Source organism: Nipponia nippon, unplaced genomic scaffold, assembly GCF_047370975.1.
Source record: "Nipponia nippon isolate SJK-2023a ecotype South Korea unplaced genomic scaffold, ASM4737097v1 scaffold_39, whole genome shotgun sequence".
NCBI lineage: Eukaryota > Metazoa > Chordata > Aves > Pelecaniformes > Threskiornithidae > Nipponia > Nipponia nippon.
The window spans coordinates 716554-737642 of record NW_028262357.1 but is presented as its reverse complement, the minus strand read 5'-3'; the positions used below and the strand labels follow the sequence as shown (position 1 = coordinate 737642).

The 21089-nt window shown below is 38.8% G+C and overlaps 1 protein-coding gene across 2 annotated transcripts in view; it reads right to left on the bottom strand.

Moving 5' to 3' along the window:
* The window catches only part of PRLR (prolactin receptor), a 155994-nt gene that overhangs the window by 10380 nt on the left and 124525 nt on the right, over positions 1 to 21089 (bottom strand). For both annotated transcript variants that reach the window (XM_087773282.1, XM_087773283.1), the window contains 6 exons: positions 12987 to 13055; positions 6402 to 6515; positions 5137 to 5269; positions 2911 to 3080; positions 1946 to 2112; positions 176 to 317 (listed from right to left, as the gene is read on the bottom strand). In XM_087773282.1, coding sequence (XP_087629408.1) covers positions 176 to 317; positions 1946 to 2112; positions 2911 to 3080; positions 5137 to 5269; positions 6402 to 6471 — 682 coding nt within the window. In that variant the 5' untranslated portion in view covers positions 6472 to 6515; positions 12987 to 13055. The remainder of the gene's footprint in view (positions 1 to 175; positions 318 to 1945; positions 2113 to 2910; positions 3081 to 5136; positions 5270 to 6401; positions 6516 to 12986; positions 13056 to 21089) is intronic.

Here is a 21089-nt window from a genome sequence, read left to right as displayed (position 1 = left end):
GACTAAATACACAATTACACACAAAGTACAGTAAGATGCACTAAGCTGTTCCTCCAGCACTATGAAGTATCTGTGTGAGGAACCAGGTTTTCAGGGCTGACATTTAGGCACCTTTCACAATGCTGAACTGGCTAGAATTCAAAAACAATTAACAGAACAGCAATCATCCACTCACCGTTGGGGATCTGAATGCTTCTTTCGGCGCTCCACTCACTCCATTCTCCAAGGTCTAACATGCAACGGACCTGAACAACATACTTCACCCCAGCTTGTAACCTAATCACTTTGTACTGTGTCTGTGCTCCAACAGATATTATCTGGAAAAGAAAATGGACTGGAAAAATAATAAAGAATTGGTCCATTTTAACAAATAAACAATAAAGGAGTAGGCTTGTGTCACTGACTTCTGAAAGGCAAGGGTTTCAGTTGGGTTTTCATTTTATAAGATGTGAATTACAAAGAAGCAAAGGTAGTGACTTGACAGAAAAACTCACTTCAGTGACACTGAAATTCTGATACTCGAGAACATATTTAATTGTAGACTTCCTATCAGTTAGTACTCCATCAGATTCACAACACAAGGAACAGTATAGGTAGTCCAACTCACAGATACAGCCTCTGTGTAATGCTTCTTGGTGGCTAGTTTTAGTGCTTATTATTAAGTGCCTTCCTCAGGACCTTTGATTCTCTCTTCAGAAGTCTTTCAAGACACATAGCTTTCTCCATCATTAGGGCATCAACAATTTAGGTAGCACTGAGGCCATCTGACTATGACTTTAAGAATGGTATTTTGTCCTGGTATCTCAGCTGTTGGAGTATTGTGTCCCACTGCTAGCAAAATGGCAACAGCTGGGAATGTCAACGGAAATTGTGTGTGTGAGTGAGTAGGACACCCCAAACTTTCTGAGAGGGTGGTTGCCCCCAGCTGATCATGTTGAATGGGATGATGATGACGACTCTCAGCCCAACTAAATAGTAATTAGGGAATAACTGAGAGACTTCTGAAACAAAAAGGGTCAGCTTGAAAAGCAGTATTAAAGATGCATGAAAATTTGTAATAGTTGGGGTGTGGGGGGGAACTGGAAACTTCAGCAGTAGCTGAGGTTTATTTTGATGCTGTCAGAAGCGGCTCTGCTAGCATCATGACCTCTGCGTGTGCCAGACTGAGCAGCCTTCCTCTCTGATGCTGTGAATAGCTGTACTCCAGACAGCGTGGGCTGCAGCAGGCAGGAACCCACACCTGGGTATATGCATGTGACCGTGTGGGTGCTTTCTCACTGATGTGTGTCTTAGTAGACTGTAAGAAGGGATATGGGTTTACATTAAGTTAAAGCATCCATGTCCCCTGCAGAAGTGGGTGTAAATAGGGGAGTTTCTACTCCCAGGAGGGTGGGGTGTGCTTGTAACCTACCCTTCCTGAGAGAGGGGAATTTCTGTATACAGCATATTTCTTGGACTAGTTATAGAAGTGTGTTTATAAGTTTGTAGGCATCTATTAACATTTTTAAGTGCCCAGTATTGTGATTTATCTGTTGCATTGCTCATACTGACCTTGACTGATTGTTTCTTACCTTGACTGATTGTTTCTTATTTACGTCTTACGAATTAATAAACTGCTTTGATCCTGATTTGGTTTAAACTATATGAACTGACCAGTCTTTTACTGTGACACTTGGGAACAGACACATTGATGAAAATGACAATTAAATATTATATCAGTGGACTAAATAAGTCTTTTTAGTATATGACATTAGAACAATTATACAAATACCTTGAATTTCACTGTCTCTACAAACTACTACAGTATTTTTCCTTCTTTAATCAGATTTGGTTACATTAATTTTTCTATCCTTACAGAAACTAAAAATTTTATAGTACCAGTTAAATTCAGACAAGAGAACTTGCTGAAAAGAGCATTTATACAATAAATATATTTTTCCATTACCTCCCACTCTTCCTTTTCCTCAGGTTTTAGTCGTAGCTCATAGTGATATACACGTGAATTAGAGCTGACATCAGCTAATGGAGGCGGAGACCATTTTGCCCAAAGGTACATTACGCTAGCAGATGTTTTTGTTTCTAGAGAGAGGTTCACAGGAGCATCTGGCTGAACTGTATAAATGAAAAGTTTGCCATTAATGATTTAATTTTCTCTCAGAAAAGGCACCCCCTTTACGGTTTTGTATTTCATCACATCAATTTCAGATCATTCAGCACTTCTGTAAGGGAACAGCACAATAGCCTTTTTTTCCTTTCTCGCTAATAATGTTTAACTGGCTACTGATTTACCACAGTATCAGCAAATCTTAGACTTTCATCTGAATTTGTCAGGCTAAGTAAATACAAATCATAATTTCATTAGGCTACTCTTGGAAAAATAAATGTCAGCTATTTCATAGCTAAAAAGACTAAGTACATTTATCATTACAATGTGTAGATTATGTGTATGCAGAAAGCAGAATGGAGCTAGGAATATGAAATACTACAAAAAGCCTGCTTAGGCAGTTATTTTTACCCTCCCAAGACTGCAATGCCAGCAGCCAGAAAAATGTTTACATTTGGAAAATTTAGGTAGCTTAACCTAATTTGAAAATTTTATAATCTGCAGTGCTAGGAACCTACAGAACTGTCATTGAATCTAATTGAAATACTGGAGATAACTAGAAACTGGAGCCAATTTTTCAGCCAAAGTTAAAATGACAATAAAATATGTAGTTACTTGATTTATAAGTAAAATGCAGTTTTCACATAAATTAAAGATGCATATTTTAGATCATCTGTAGATAAACACTTCTCCATAGCAAGCTTCACATCATGAGGAAAGAAATCTTTCACGACTACTTGTTCTGGGATTAAAAACGACATACATCTCCAACTAGTTTGTTTTCCATTTCATTCTTCTCTTTTTACCTATGGAGGTCACATCCACATACTGAGGATCTGAGCTGTTACTTCCAATCTCATTCGTTGCCATTACAGTGATATTATATGTTGTCCAGGGATTAGTGTGGTTTTTATCAAAGTAGCAGGAATTGGGACCTGATGTTTGGTAGTCTGGACATTGATAGATTTTTCCTTCACTGAAATAAAAATATTTAAAAAGTTAAAAGTTTAGGACATGAAGCAAAGCAGATAATATTCTGGTAATGGCCTAGGTTCAGCAAAGAAGTTTGAAATGTTTAACTTTAAACCTATACATAATCCCAACTCTAGGAAACATTTCGGTGAGTGTCAAATTCTGTTACTATAAATGCTTCATTGCTGTTTTTACTGCAGTTGTTCAGTTTGTTTAAAAATGTTTAAAAGCAAGTTAAAAGGCAAATTAAACACATTCACTTTGCCTAAAGAAGAAAAGTTGCTAAATATCTCCTTTACATATTTCCCCTGGAAGGTAACCTGATGGGCCCTAGGGCAGAGGAGTGTTTTATTGATTATTTTGTTTTCAGCAAGATGTTAATTTATCTGCTTTTTAACATTATCATCATCACAACTGTCTCAACAAAAATATTTAATTAATTAATGATCTCTTACCTATTACCTTTATAGAAGTCTTTGGCTTTTTTAGGAGAGGAATTGTTTTTTACTCAATTAAAGCTGAACTGGGTGATGTACTCAGAGCCTGTCCCAGGTGTGAAGAACTGCACAAACCCAAAGCACCAGCTGAGATGGTTCAAGGATGCTTGTCCTTTAGTCCCACTGTTACGCTCTATGCACTGCTAATAACAAGTTCTCTTAGTTTCCAGGCAGTTTTATCCTGGTTCACAAAGAAACGATGGGAGTAAGGGACCTGAGAGACAAATGAGCTCAGACAATGATCTGGGCAACTGTGGCCCAGATCTGGTGTGCTTGGCAGTGCCTGGTGTTCAGCAGATTTAATGAAACAGAGAAGCACTCGTATCCATCCTCAAGCAGGACTGTTCTGGGCTGTGATAGGTATATGACTTGAAATGTTCAGTAAAATTTCTGTTTTGATTGAGATTGAAACATCTGGATTGTCATAAAATAAAAGCTCTCAGATCATTGTTGCGCGTGGTAATTTCATTAAAGGCTGCATCTTTCCTGACCAATTAATACCAAATGATTTGGGGTTTATTTAATTGAAGGAGGGAAGTCTGAGGCTTTACCTTATCTGTTCTGAACCTCACTGGATTTATTCAAAGAAATTTAATCTCTGAGCCTCCTTGCTTACTTGGCCCTGTTCTGAGACCTCTTGTTTTCAGGAAGAAAGGGCAGTTATACAAAGAAGCGCAAGTTAAGCAAAGTTGCTAAACATTTACACATTTTAAACAGGATGAGGGAGTCACAGTCTTTACCAAAACAGTAACTTTTGAGATGCAATACCCACATCTGATTTTACTCCATTTGGGGAACCACAAGGTTGGCTACAAATACAGAAGGGGAAGCAAAGACTACAGATTTTCTCCAGATGGGGGTTGGCTGTGCATGGTAATGGAGAAGCTCCTGAGCGGGGCCCTGAGGGCACCACCAGCCCTCACTGCTCCTGGTCAGCCTCCCCAGGGCCTCCCCACGCACGGCCTGGGGCCTGGGTCCCCATTTCAGCCCACCGCAGCAGGGCTGGTCTCCAGCTCCTGGCCAGGGGCCCTGCCGAGCCAGCCCCAGCCCACAGGCTGACGTCCTGGCCCAGCCTGGCCTCAGCCTGTCCCTGTCCCGAAGGAGGTGCCTGATGCCCAGGGCTGGGTTGCCCAGAGCCTGCCCTGCTCTCTGGCTGGGGCAGTGGGACAGGCCCTGGATGGAGGCCCTGTGCTCCCGCCCTGGGGCAGCCCCCACAGCCCCGTGGTGCCTTGCGGCTCCCCTGCTCAGAGAAGCACGCCGTTCAGCTAAAAGCTGGGTGCCTTTTGATAAGATGGACAAAATACACCTTTCTCAGCATGTCTTTAGACCAGTGGGATTTTAGGTCAGACAAGTTTCAGCAGGGACAGGCTGAAGGTTTAGGACTGGTAGTATTCATGTTTTCTTCCAACAAGGGAAAGCCATTCATCTCATGTAGCTCTTGTTCGCTATCTGAGGTTTAACACGAATTCATAAAAACACCTTTATAAATTAATGTTCTCATTCCCTCATTCTGTCATAATCATCACTCGATCACTTACAGAATACATATGCACTGCTTGTTACCTGTCCTTGCTGTAAAACAGGGTGTAATTGCTAGGAAGTCCTCCATCTGAGCCAGGCTTCCACCAACAAGAAAAGGTTTCCTTTTCTAGAGAACGACATCTTATTATCTTAGGTTTTCCAGGGTATGATTGACCTAGGGAAGTGCAGAAATCCAGCTAGTTATATTAGAGTTGGACAATGGTTTTTGTTGTTCTTGTTGAATGATAAATTCAGCAAGAAATGCTTTTTTGAGGACAATAAAATTATTTTAAACTATGGACTGAATTTGGCAAATAAATCTGCCTGGAAAAAGGGTCAAAACTTTCAGAAAAGTAAATATATTTTACCTCAGACTTCTAAAATAGCTAACTTCTCTTTTTTCAAATGAAATTTTCATTTTTACCTAAACTTAAGTGTGTACAGTTACCTCCAAATTAAATTAAAAAGCTTGGAAGTAAATGTATGACCTTTTGTTTTTTCCTAAAATATCCAAAATTTTTATCTTCAGGTCATCTTAAAATTTAATTTCACCTTCAACTTCACAAAGTAATCAAAATTCCACTATTTGCACATATTTGGGGTAAATTATAGGTAAGACAAGTAATAAAAAGAAGGAATCAATGGGCTGGATGGATCATTTTGTGTATTGGCAACCTGAATGTATTCATTAATTATTTGAATATTCCCTAATAATCCCAATACATTTAAGAATATTTCCTGTTAAGACTATTTCCCCAACACTGGATACTTTTAAGAGTCAGCTGGACAGGGTGCTGGGCCATCTTGTCTAGACCATGCTTTTGCCAAGAATGGTTGGACCAGATGATCCCTGAGGTCCCTTCCAACCTGGTATTCTATGATTCTATGATAATTGTCATTAACTTCTACCAAGAATATAGAACATAAATTTATATACATTTTGACATGAAAAGCATGTGGCTTTTCAACCTAAGCTGACCTTCATTTCATTAAAGTTCCATACCATTATCTCTAACAGTGTTACTATTCATGTGATGCTAATTCCCAAGAAGATGACAAGCATGGAGTGAGTGTAGGGGTGGAGTGAGTGCCTTTCATCATTGCCACCACAATTTCATTAATTTAATACTATAAAAAGAAAAGAAGACTCAAGCCATTTTCAAAATCTGCATACAAAACTGTAGAAGAAAGCAATTTAGATATGTACAGGCTCCAGTAGTGGTCAGGATAGATTGGGTAAAGCCTCAGACTTTTCTAAAGAAAGTGTTTTAAGGAAAAACAAGAGTTTCAGGAGGCGTTGTACTTACCAGTCAGACCTACTGCAGTCAGAGCGAGTAGCAAAATAATTTGAAATGATGATATCAATTTCTGCTTCATGATGTCTGCTTCGCCTCTGGAGGAAATATCAGATCAAGGGCTCACTGAAAAACAGGCCATCATGCAATAGTCAGTAACAATGCTTAACATGTAATATGTATCACTTGGCTTGATCAAAGTCCTTTTTGAATTGCAGCTAATTGATTCTTGTTATTTCGCAAAAAGGTGCAGCAACACCTACAGATCCACTTCAGAAGCAGAAAACCTGAATCACAGATTAGTAAGTATGTCTTCCTGAAGGTCTTGGATGGTTAGCGGTTCTAGGATTACAATTCCACAGCATTAACAAATCTTGCATATTATTTGGCATCTTGGGATACCATGTGCTTTTCTTAAAGCTCTAAATTTTAGGCTCATTAATTTACCTGAGAAATCAGCCTTTTAGTAAAAAAAAATACACTTTTACCCCTGTTGATACAAAGAAGAGCTCAACATGTTTGAACTCGGAAAGTCCTGAAAACAGAAGGCAAATAGAAAATATCCAAAATCTATTTAGAAGTTTATGATTTTTGAGCCAATCTCATGACTTCTGAATATTTGGGACTGGCAATGTTGAATTCAAGATCACCTGGGCTGAAGAGTGCTACTCTTTCTGTGCATTCAACTCATTGTTTTTGCTGCATTTGATTTTGCAGTAAAGCTGAAACGCCAAGATCAGAGAAAAGAAACCAAGGAAAAAGTAGTGTAACTTCACAGTTAATTTATCAGGTGAAAAATGCAAGATGGGATGCAACCATCCCTCTTTCTTCAACCTGTAAAGGCCAGAGGCAGTGTTGCCGAACTCTGCAATGTTTCAGTGTTGCTGAAATACAGAGGTGCAAGTGGGAAGCCACCAGCTGTGAAGACCCAGTCCCTGCAGTGGGCTGACACCACTAGATGTCCTCAGAATTCAGGTTACTACAGCTCAGGGTGATCAGGAGTCCCTGTTGCTGCTGAATCTGTTTCCTTAGCCTGAAGAAAAGACAGAACAACTTAAAGCAAACCTCCTGCTTCTCTCACCAATATGCTCCCTGCTTGGAGATGGTGACTGGAGTCGGCTGTTAGATTCTCGGTAGCCAACCTCACTCTTTGAAACTAAAGAAGAACAATTTACTGTCTAAATAGGAAACTCCTTACCTCGGCTTTCCACTCCTACGGTATTTGTATGCTTGAAACCCATTCAGTGTAGCACAGCGTGGGAACAAGCTGTCTCTTTGCTGAGGAAAAATTCTTTATGGTTTATCAGATGACTCAATTTTCATTACGCAATTCATTTTCTGTATCAAGAAACTATAATCCATCAGCATATAAATGTTTTTCAAGCTCAAAGGCAAATGAAGTATCAGTTAATTTAACCAAGTCTAAAACATGTTTACTGTGGACAATGTGGAGAAGAACAACAGTTGGCTACATTTCCATATGCCACTTGTGAATATCCAGGCACGTTTCACACATGTTACTGAGCTACAGGCTGCAGAATCGCATCTGGGTTAGTTTTAAACTCACTTACAGCAATCTGTGCATATACAGTCAGTGGAGAGCAAACCATTCAAACAGAAATTCCAGTTTTGTGTAAGCGCATGCAAATTTGGTGACTGTAAACAAAAGGCAGGCACAAACATTAGTGTTTAACTTCAGAAATGAGCTGAAAACTTGGTGTTATATAATGCAGAGCACAGACCATTGAGCTCATGCAAGAACAAGGCACATGAAATAATGAACTATAAACAGTAACTATTTCATGTACATATGATACCACTTAAAATATTTTATTATTTCTAAAAATAGTTGGAACATTTGCAAAATACAGCACTTTCAAACTGAGATTCATACTGTGCTTCCCTATAGGGAACTGGTACCATGATTTTTTTTTTTTTTCTTTTACAGATGTATCTTTTCTGTGTGAAAAACTGACAGATAAAAGAAACTGATTACAGTGAGTAAAAGAATGAAATTTGTCAATACAACAAAAGAGAGAGGCATCATCAAGAAAGAGCTATATTAGAGCACTCTGCAAGGAAAATGGGATAATTTTGGAAACTGCAGACCTAAAGAACAAAATTAATAGGAATAGGATGAAATTAATGCATTTAAACCCAAGTATTTTTCCTTGGGAGCATTTGTTTTTTAAAAATGAGATGATCATGAACCACTTCTGTAATGTGGCTGTGAAAAAGAACAGGATAGATACAGGGGAGGAACATGGACCTATTAGTGCCACAGGCTAAACTCTATGTACAGTTCCAGTTACCTATACTTGGAAAAAAAACCCCCACGTTACCCTATTTAGAACAGATTTAGAACACAGCTACAAAGATGAGCAGGGGACATAGCGGCTGTCTCATGATGGTGATTTAAAGAATTGGCTTTTTACTCCATGCAAGATAGTTGTTTTCTATAAACATAGCAGGAGATTAGCATCAAAAGAGGGAAATCAAGAATGTGTAAATTCTCGCAAACGTTGGAACAAGAATAGATGGCCATAATTAGCTCCAAAAATTAGAGAAAAATGTTACCATCACAGCAGTGAGTTCCTGGAATAGTCTTCCAAACACAAAAAACCCATTTAGTTTTCCCAGATAGCCTGATCTATTATGAAATACATATGACATGGTTGGTTGTGATAGCTGCGGACTGGACTTCATGATCCAATATATGCTTTCCAGGCCAGTGTTTCAATTCAAGTTAAATACCTTGAATTATTAACAGTTAGAAAACTGTGCAGAAGTATGAGGTGGCTGGATGTCCTATTTTACATTCAGAATTTAATGCTTTCAAAGTATTTTCTATTAAAGAATTATCAGAACCTCTGTTTATTTGAAGATCATGCTTAAAAGTATCTTAGAAAGCTTCATTCTGATATTTGTATTGCTTTCTGAAGGAATGTAAGCAGCAGCAGAGCAGTGGCCAGGAGGCTCCAGGCATATTAACCATATTCCATTTGTTCCAGTTTCCATGGTTGCCTGGTATTTGGTATTTGTGGTTCAAATATCGTTTATAAGGCTTCTGGAGAGATGTCTTGTTTTTTAAAAATACTTGCTTTAATAGAAAATATAATGCCCACTTTGTCATAACTATATGAAAAGTACATCTTCCCCTATGTTTCACTTGAAAATGTTTTCATAAAAGGGTAAATAGCTTTATTGAAGATGCTGTGAGGGAATGCCTCACTTTTAGGACTGAATGCATTTTTTTATAAGGGACACAGTGGACATTCATTTGCCAGAATGTCATGCAAAACCAAGTGTTGAGTAACTGATAATTAAAAGATCATATGCTTCCTTTTTGAAGGTTTTGATTTAATTCCAAGAAAGTTATTACATTCTGACATTATAGTTGAATTTCTTGCTTTTAACACATTCAACAGATGCACATTGCACCCCAGAAAACAGTGCGCCTTGATGGAAATGATTACTGGGGTTTTAGAATGCACAGAAGTGTTAGATATTCCTGTAAAATAACCCTACTTTGCAATTAATAATATTATTTATTATTTAAATAATTTATTATTTATTTAGTATAGTAGGTTTGAAAACTGTGCTTACAATGCTACTAGATGAAGCTGAAAGTGAAATATCAATACTGAAATCAGGTGCTGTGGAGCAGGGTTGAGAGTAAAATGTCCTTGTCTTAATTGAGTTCTAGTTCTTACATTCTTTTCTGTCTCTTTCTTGGCTATGCTGATGGATAAATTTCTTGAGATTGACAGAGGAGTCTTTACTTAGTTCTGCACAGATGGAAAAATTTTCTATCTGCAATGTTTTCAGGCTTGCAGGAAGAGGAACAACTGTATAGCACCCACTGGCAATGACATTATGTCCATCATAAGCTTTGCTTGTGCTGCTAAAGAAATCTAAAGCTGAAAGTACTTTACCAATCTGTACTGAACAAGATTCACATTCCAGCTAGTTAGGATGATAAACAATGTTCGTCTTCCAGGCCTGGGAGAAGGCAGTTTAAGGAGTCTCAAAACACCACAGTTCATTACCATTTGAAAGGCTGAACTACAGCTGTATGAAACCAAGTACAAATAAAGAATGGAATAAAGCAAGAATGTGACAGTCTGTTAGACCATCCAGAATCCTGCTGGCCATACATTCAACTATACTCTAGGCATTGCATGAGTCTGCCTTCCCACAACGAGTTCTCAAATGCTAGCACTGATACATGTCCCTAGCCAAGACGTGGGCATTGCTGTCACTAGGTGTGTTTCTGAATGACAGTGATGGTTGGGATTACACTGCAAATTAAAAGCTGTGGATGTGCAGTGTGTCCAGAGCCCTGCTTTCCATCTCTCAAGGAGCCCTAATTGGAAGTCTCCAAATTCTGAATTCCTCAGGGACCTAGTACAGCCTTCATGGAGATGTATAGGCTCCAGAGAAGACAGGGAGTTCAGACATGTCTCCGATCTGAATTTCTTGTGACTGATTCCAGGTGGCTACTTTTAGCACATAGGTTTTGTGGAGTGCTTTGTGAGGTGTACGTTTTGCTGGGTAAAAAACTGGCTGGATGGCCAGGCCCAAAGAGCTGTGCTAAATGGAGTTAAATCCAGTTGGCGACTGGTCACAAGTGGTGTTGCCCAGGGCTCAGTACTGGGGCCAGTCCTGTTTAATACCTTTATCGATGATCTGGACAAGGGGATCGAGTGCAGCCTCAGTAAGTTTGCAGATGATACCAAGCTGGGCAGGAGTGTTGATCTGCAGGAGGGTAGGAAGGCCCTACAGAGCGACCTGGACAGGCTGGATTGATGGGCCTAGGCCAACTGTATGAGGTTCAACAAGGCCAAGTGTTGGGTCGTGCACTTGGGTCACAACAACCCCATGCAACACTACAGGCCTGGGGAGGAGTGCTTGGAGAGCTGCCCGGCAAAAAGGGACCTGGGGGTGTTGGTCAACAGTCGCCTGAATCTGAGCCACCAGTGTGCCCAGGTGGTCAAGAAGGCCAATGGCATCCTGGCTTGTGTCAGAAATAGTGTGGTCAGCAGGACTAGGGAAGTGATCATCCCCCTGTACTCGGCACTGGTGAGGCCGCACCTTGAGTACTGTGTTCAGTTTTGGGCCCCTCACTACAAGAAGGACATCGAGGTGCTGGAGTGTGTCCAGAGAAGGGCAATGAAGCTGGTGAAGGGTCTGGAGCACAAGTCTTATGAGGAGCGGCTGAGGGAACTGGGGTTGTTTAGCCTGGAGAAGAGGAGGCTGAGGGGAGACCCTATTGCTCTCTACAACTACCTGAAAGGATGTTGTAGCGAGGTGGGGGTCGGTCTCTTCTCCCAAGTAGCAAGTGATAGGGAACGGCCTCAAGCTGTTCCAGGGGAGGTTTAGATTGGATATTAGGAAAATTTCTTCACTGAAAGGGTAGCCAGGCACTGTAACAGGCTGCCCAGGGAAGTGGTTGAGTCTCCATCCCTGGAGATATTTAAAAGAGGTGTAGATGTGGTGCTTAGGGACCTGGTTTAGTGGTGGACTTGGCAGTGCTAGGTTGACAGTTGGACTTGATGATCTTAAGGGTCTTTTTCAACCTAAATGATTCTATGATTCTATGAAGCTTAGTTCCTGCTGTTGGCTATTTAAGGGAATCTAGACATCCAGTTAATTTCTTGGGACCAAGCACTTCGTATTTCTGTGTTGCATAAACTGGAAGCACCTACAAGTTCTTTTAGATTTCAACTGAAAGTCCTATATAAAGGTTTCCAATATATTTTTCCTAAATTTCTCTCTTAAACAAACCTTCTCCTAATGACCCTTTGTAGTCCTTTCTTTGATTAGCAGTCAATACGTGATGATGAATGGAACAACTTCTCTCATCCATGGAGAGGTGCTCAGTCTGAAAGACTTAAGTCATTTTTGAAAAAGAAGAATCATGAACCCCCAGATTCTTGAAAATAGTTTAGACACTTACTTCTCCACCAAAGTATTTATGCACTCAACTCCTATTGATTTTAGAGAACTGACCCTGAAATTCTTTTAAAACTCTCAACATCTAAACTGTCCATAAAAGCCAAGGCAACAAGAAGAAAGCACCATTATCCCTACTTTACAGATGGGGAACCAAGACCAAGAACAATCAAGTACTTTGCTCAGATTCATACTAGAAACGTAACAAAAGCTAAAAACTGATCCTTTCCTACTAGTTTGGTTTTGGTTTTTTTTTTTTTCTTTTCTGAATACCACCTCTACTGCCTTTGTTTTCCCAATAAAACATGATTTAGCTAACAATAGCAATCTTCAGCTACCAGTCTCATGGCTCCTGAATATTCTATTTTCTTCCCTGGTGGTCTGTAGGTTTAGCCGTAATTTCAGGATTATTATTTTTACAGCAGTCTTTTACAGGCAAGAAAGGCATAAGCTGTAAAGAGTAAAATATTAGAGTTTGAAAGTTAGAATTTACATTAGAACTTGAAAATTGCTCTTGAAATATGATGGAAGTTCATCTCTACCAACTACCAAGCCCAATTCCACAGTCATTATCTTATTATAATAATTTTAAATATCATTTATATATAGCATAGTCATGAAATACAAAGTCCAGTTTCCTACCTAAAGGATTCATGTGTGTGAGGAAGATTTTTGTTCTTCTCTTTCATGAATGTCAGATCACTTGATAATCTGCAAGAGAAAAAAATCCCAGGGTTAGTATATTACTGGAAGTATCACTACTTTATTCCTAAAGCATGAAGAGCAAAAAAAATCACTCTTTGTATTAGCTGATTCAGATACTGACACTCTAAGTCAATACATTCAAACACTGAGAGCAATAGCAACTATGGTAAAATACCATGTTACTGTACACTCTTTCCTTTACCTGTTTCAATAAAAGCACAAACTATTGTAGCAACTTAGGGTGCAGTTTAGATTTACCAGTAGACTGTGCTAGGCTCTGCAATTAAAGGCTAATCACCATCTACACAAAGGCCAGGACACGATCAGATAAAAATTGATGGGGGGCCAGGGGAGGAACCCTAGCAGCCTAATCAGTGAAAATGGGCGCAGGGAATCGGCTACGCCTAAGACTGCCAAAGCACAGTCAGAGCATCGTCCCTCATGTGCAACCCCCCAGGAGAAGCCAGCCAAACAAATCCCCTTCCCCATATGCCCCACAGACTGAAGGAGGTGTAGCACTCGTTAAGGGATGCAGGGGGGAAAGAATTTGGGGAGGAAAGGAAAGGATCAAAGTGGACTGGGGAGAAACAAGCATGGGAAAATAAGGTGAAAAGGGGAATAAAGGGGTCAGTTAAGTGTAAACTGGTGGCTTGTCTGACTGAGATGTGTGCCTGATCACCGTAGTCTACCCTCTATTCTCATTAAGTCCTGCTTCTCACTGTCTTCTGTCTGGGTGTGCTCTGTTCTGAGTGGGTGCATTTGGATGCTAGTGAACTGCCAGCTGGATTAGCCAGTGAGGAGTGGGATTGCAAGCCTCTGGGCTCAGATGCAACCCCCCCGCAACTGGGGAGACCAGAGGATCTGGGGCCAGCTACTGGGCTGACTGAGCATCTAAGACCAGCTACTAGAGCGATCCATTGTTTTGTGCAAATACACACATATACATGTAAATGTATCCGTTGCATCTTTGTTGATGCGTGTGGCCTCTGTGTGTGTTTATTGTGTCCGTGTGCCCACCCACCAGGAGCAGCTGCTCAGCTTCACTACTGGCAGAACCTGCAGATATGGACCTACAGCAGCCTCACATCTATGGGGCTACCTGATTCAGCTGCCTCTAACAGACTGAAATTAAATGTTTTACCAAAAAAAGCCACTGTGTTTAACTAACTGTTCTTTGTTATCCCACCTGAATACACTACGCTGTGAAGAAATAACTTTGATGAGCTTCAATGGGCAACTTATCTGCCAGAGCAGGAAAAACTATTTATACATTAAATTACTAACTTTGAAATGACTAGCTTGTCATACTATTTCTTACAAAATCTTCTCTCTTTCAACAATTTGAAACAAAGTAGAATATTTTTACAGCTAACATTAAGAATGGCCTGTATCACCTGGGGACCAGGTGGGAAGCCGTATTACTCAGTTACCAGGGTATTCTTTTGTTTGGCTCCATTTCAGTATAGCTAATGAGAACAATAAAATTACCATGAAATTATTTGGCAGCTAGACATCATGCTGTTACAGAAGATCAGATTTAATTGAAGGCAATAAACAGGGTTTTTTTTAATGTGCATATATAAAATGGCATAGACAACATACAACTGAATATGGCAGAAATAATGTTTGCATTACTCAACCATGACATAAGGTGAAACATTGGTTAAAGATGAGGCTCAATAAATGCTCCCTGTTTTAGAAAGGACAGAAATCTGGTTGTCAGTGTGCACGCTGGGAACAGTTTGACCCAAGACTGGCTGAATAGAAGAATTCTCCCAAAATATAAGCTGCCTTGTAGATCTAGATCACTTCACAGATACATTTTAAAAATTATGCAATCATTCCACATTTAAAAGGAAGCCTAGTTCTAAGAGAAAATGCATGGTTATGATCATTAATTAAAAATAAACTTTCCTCTACTTTTTCTGCTTTCTACTACTTGGTACTACACCAAAACATACAATTCTATCCTATCAGCACATTTTATTCTACTTTCATGACTGCTTTCATCACTGGCTTGTTCATATCAGTGATCAGACAGAATCATGATAGAATTGACCTTACCTCCTGCATTAACCAGGACAATGACTCTCACCCAAGTATTTCTACATCAAATAGTCACTATTCAAATCATATTTATTATGATAGTGCTGAGAACAAAGACCGAATCCCACTGTGCTAGGTACTGTACAAAGAAGAGGTTTCTGCTCTTAAGAACTGAAAATTTAAATAACCAATTAATAATACAGAGTGGAAGAAAGGCAAACTTGAATATTTTTTTGGTTTAAAACTAAATATTATTTTCATTGCAAAATATTTTCAAAATATCCCATAAACTGGAAACTGCCTATGAAGAATCAGTTTTAGAAAATTCACTTCAGAATGTCATTTCAGAATGTCACAAATTCTTTTTCAACCAAAGCCAATGCATACAAATTTTCAAAATTCCAAAATGAACAAATATCACCACATATCAACATAAAACATTTTGTTTTGAAGTTTTCCAGTGGAACATTTTCTGAAATCTAAGCAAATAATTGCAGGGGTTTTTATAGTTTTTTTCCCAATGAAAACGTGTTGCGATGAAAAATTTCTGATAATCTTTAATTATACATAGAATTTCAATGAACAATGCAATGGCACAAAATGTCTTGCTATTTTGACATTTCTGGGCGAAGATGCTGGTGTAGAGGTGAGGAAGTTTATTGCGGAGAGACTAAAATGACTAAAACTTTACAGGAAGTAAAGGAACAGGACTTTGAAAGTAGTAAAGAGAACACAGTAACAGAAAAGTGTGAAAGGTTTATGGAGTGAATCTGAGGGAAAGAGACAATGAGGAAGGGCACGGAATGGGGAAAGAACAAACAATCTGCTGGCACTGGGCAGGAAAGGGTCGGATAAAGTTGTAATTTTGAATGTATTCCAATATCCACTTTGTTTCAAAGCTCCATCCACTGGATGCCATCCCCAAGTAGCCGTTTCTTGGTGAACACAGGGTTGGGCGGAGGAGAGGCACCTTCTGGATCCTAGTGCCTGCAAGCATCAGTAGGGTAATGCTGAAGAAAGCTGTGACCTTAGCTCTAGCAGCTTCTTAATTCCCTCTCACTGAGACAATCCATTTTAGCTGTCTGTGTCTTGAGTGTCTCTTCAAAGCGTTATGACTGTGGTAAGACTGTAACAGAAAGAACCTGTCTGCAAGGGAATAAATGTTCTTGTTCAATCACAAATATGCTCAGTAATTAACAATATCAGTGGGAGCAGAGAAAACTATTGGACAAGTAATTGTTTTCTGTTTCAGTGCTCTCTTTTTCAGGAGGTCGTAAAAGTAGCTGTTTCTTTGTCTTTTTCTGAGTACATGCTGTACATTTACACTTGAATTGCTTAAGTGACTGTAGAGTTACTCTGTAAAAGAACACAATTACCAAAAATTACTACTCCAATCAAACTGATATAAACACTCAATGTCCTATTATTTGTGAGCATGAACATTTCTCAAACATATTCCCCGAGCTTCAAATTTGTTGATAAAAGAGCTTTGTGGTTGGTTGCATGCTAAAGGCTACCACTAATGCCATATACAGATCAAGTGGCACACTTGGTTAGCTAAAGGAATCAAACAATGTTATCCTGGTAATCTAAAACTAAGGGAAAAATCTTTTCTTACAATTATTTGCGACAAATTGCTGACAATAATGGGAATAAAACAATATTTGACCTGCAACCTGCACTTTTCTGAGCTTGAAGTAATTAATCTTTTGACACTTCCAACCTAAAGCATTAATGCTCCCTTTAATGCAGAAATATGTGGCTATGTGGAGAAATATCTTTATCCTGCCTAGCTCTAATCTTGGTGGTATTTTGTAGATCTCCTCCAGTACCTAATTCCTGAGTAGACTAGTGTCGAACACATTTTATAAACTGATTATTTTCTACAGGTGTTTACTTAGGTGGCATTAATCTCTAATGTCAGTAAAAAACACACAGCTTCCTTATGAGGAGTGTTTCATTACAGAAAGTCAAATCCTCAGACTACTCTGAACTTTCTATATGCCCAACCAGTAGCAGTATCAATACTACTGTATCACAACTCTGTTAAGTTCCACATAGATGCTCATCTTCCAGCAAAAATATCTTTATTTAATTACAGTTTTGCAGTGGAACAATACTGAAGGTCCTAAAACCTTCAATATGCATTCTGAAGGAACTGAATTCACCCTTTGATCAGGAGTATTAATTTCCCTTCTAATGTCTTCACAATGAGTATATAAACTGAATGAAGTATAGCACTAACCTGATCTACCGCCCATCTTCATCCCAGGCTGCTATTCCTTGGAGATTCTCCGTTACGGTGAATTGTGTTTTGGATGTTTCATTTGTTTTGCAGTATAAGGAAATGACCCTGAGGTTCCAGACTGTGAGACTTTTATGTACTTGTTTACAGAATCAAGACTTACACTGCAGTCTCGGGAGGTTAAAGGTAAATTTATTAATGTATTCATTCATTAACCCTTTCATCCGTTAAGTCACTCGCTCTGTTCCTTAGAAACTGCAAGGACAGTATTGTGTCTCTTGCTGACGAACGTGTTTCTACCAGGTAATATTTGCATCTCTGACAGAGTAAATAAAACATGTGTCAAGAAACTACTTGAAGAAATTAATTTTGCAAAGAGAAATCTTCACTGTGCAGCAAAGGCAAACAAATGGTTTCACAAATAAAGATTAACCAAATATGGGATATTAGGTTTCGGACTACAGATAGTGTTTAGTTTTAACAAACTAAGGATGTAAGAATGCCTCTCCCTTACCTCTGTTGTAACACCAAATATGTCCAATTGGATTTAACATGAATGTTTTAGTTTGCCCTACTCCTCTGTGGAGTCTGCACACTTCTTGGTTAATTAATGAAGAAATAGCTACTAAACAGAATTTGGAGAAGAAAAGATTTCAAGGAAAAAAATATATATTCTGTACCAGAGCAAAACCTATTTTAACACTTTTCTTCAGTACATTCCTGTTATTTGTTAAAAAAGACTCAGAATGAAATGAAGGACTTCTGGTTAGAGCACGTATTAATGCCTCCAGCTACATCTGTTTTTTTAGTAAATGTTCTTGATGCACTGTTTATTGTATAGCTTCAGTGGCTGTGAAAGTTTTCCTTCTTTGCACTCAGTCTCAGATTGGAGCTATGGTGTGTGTGATAATTATCAAGTTTTATAAGCCTTATTATACTGGGTAATGACGTCACCTTCGAATACTGGAGTCAACACTGGAGTCCTCTGCCTTTGAAATGGCATACTTCTTCAAGATTATAAAACCGCCATCCAGTTTAGGGGCCACAGGGGAAGGTATGAAGGTGGGGTGTTGGAGTGGTCAATTCAGAACTGCTTGCAAGCAAAACCATCTGATTTTTGCCTAAAAGAAAACTCTGATGAAAATTCAAAATTTTCAATAACTGCAGGTAGACAAAGATGACTTTCTATGCCCAGAAATGTCTGATCTGAAATGTCAGACCTGCATGTTTTAATCAGACAAAGGCTATCTCACAAAAATGTCAAAAAAAAAAAAAAAGTGAAAGTAATAAATCTGAAATACCAATGACAGTTCTTTTAGAAGTATTTGATATTTACAAGGAATCAAAGAAAAGGCACAAGCATCAGGAACCTTCATGCTTGCCCTCTGTAGGGTGGACTTCAGGGTAAATTGCAGCAAACTAGTAAATTTTACTAACAGCTGAAATAATTTTAAGCATGGTAATTTAGATCACTAGAAATCAACTATCACCCGCTATAATTAATATCAACCCATTTTGTTTTATATCCCATTACAATCAACTTTAATTAGTAATTTTTTTAGGCACCCAGTTCCCAATCATTTTTCAAATGGTAAAAACATTAATTTTGCATTTAATCCACAGTATTTCTTCCACAATCAATTTATGAAATGTCAGGAGGAAAAAATGCTCTATCTGTGGGTTTTACTTTAGGTAATAACAACATAGGCTTTTAAATCCTTTCTTATATAAAGGCTGATCTTTTCACTTGATATAAAAGTCATTTTTATTGAAACCTGAATCCACACCTTCAGTCATTATTGTTACCTGCATCTTTTCAAGTTGCCTTTTCAGTGATGCATTTTATGGTGATATGCCTGCATCTTCTTGGCTGCATGCCCTAGGTAGCAGCATATTTTATGTCATTTAAATAGAAAATTCATTGAAGAATAACACAACCATGTTTTAAATTACTCTTTTAATTTAACCCTTGAGTCACTCCACTGACAGTATGTTGAATATGTGATCTGATACTGGCACCAGACTTTCAAATCTAATTCACACTGTTTAACTGGGCATGGTAGGAACCTTGAACCCGAACAGTCAGATCTCTGTCTCCCTTAAGGTCTTCTTCCACTTGAAATTTGTGCATTCTTCAGAGTGCATGAGAAAAGGATGGTTACACCTCTGACAAGGCTGCCAATATAATAGTCTTTGGTGGCTATCACCAGCACACAGAACAAAGCAGCTGTGAAGCAGCTCAAGCACACAGAAACTATTAGGGCTCTAGGAACCAGCCATGAAAGTGGGTAAACGAGGCACCTTTCCTTCCTCCTCCCTGGAGTTTTGTCCCAGGTGCAGCTCAGAGAGTGCAGGGGACTCAGCTTGCAAAGTTGCTATCTGGATGAAGAACAGGTTTTCAGGGTTGCCTCCAGGTGGTCTTTCAAGACTGCACAAATAGCAATAGACCTTAAGAGGGCAAATTAGTTTCAGACAATATGGATGGGTAATTGAGGCATTTTGAAATCTTTAGATGTAAACATACATTTTAGAAATAAGTAGACCAAGTGAGTCATAGAAGTCCATTGGGTTATAAATACTGTTCTTCTGCTTTTTTTGCTCAGATTTCTTCAAACTGATTTTTAACTCGCTTTCGGAGCCCTAGCTACATTTAAACATTTGCTGTCTTACTTTTCATTTACATAGGTACCTGCTATGAAGTATGCTGACTGGTACAAAAATTACTAGCTGTTCAATAATACAGATCAATTCTTCTACATAGTTAAATGCTGCTGAAAAACGTACACTAAGGACACACTCAGTTCACCACCTCTGCAATGCTCCTGAACTGCTTCAGATGCCTACTGCTAATGAAGCAGCATGCTGATGCAAACCTTATTTTATTTCTCCATTCTGGACTATAGCGTGAGCTACTCAGGGCAGGTGCCCAGAATCACACAGGCTTACAGATCTGAACACATAACCACTAACCTCATGTGTGGATATGTTACTGCCTTTCGACAGAAGCTGTAAGTACAGTCAGAATGCTGTGTTATCCTATACAGACAAGAGATAGGCAATGCCTCCGTTGTTGGAAGGTTAAATAAGCACAGTAACATTTAGCCACTTCTCACAGCCCATTTTGTCTTTGATATGAAAAGCAAATCAAGAGGACAGGGTTTTTAACAGAGATTTCTGGTACAGTCCTCCTCCAGTGGTGCGAAAGAACACTGGTTCCGCAAATTGTTGATGTGCATTGCATTTCAAAATCTACTCCACTATTTCAGTTTCCAACTCTAACTTAATTGCTCAGATCTTTAACTACTTAAACAAAATTCATTCTTTGAAAGGTGAAACTAGTACTTGAAAATACTGATGCATGCATAGAAGCATATGAAAGGAAAAAGTCACAGACTCTTTTTTTAGGTCTCAAAAACTCTGATTTGAGCAAGAGTGCTTACTTTTTATACCCGCGTATACCTAGAATAGTTTTACAATTATGTGCATACAACAGTACACACAAACAGAAAATCTCCAAATCAACAAGTGCACAATAACAACCATGTTGCTATACAAAGTATGACCATTTATTCTTAGCTTATTTATTTATTAGCTTAAGCTTACTCCTTTTCATTTTAATACTCAGTCTTGAATCACCTTGTCCTTCAAATAACTTCCATTCAAAAATGTAAACAAATGCTGTGATACCTTTTACAGGATCACAGTCTGAGCAGATACATTTGTGAGACGAGCTATATGTGTATTTTCTT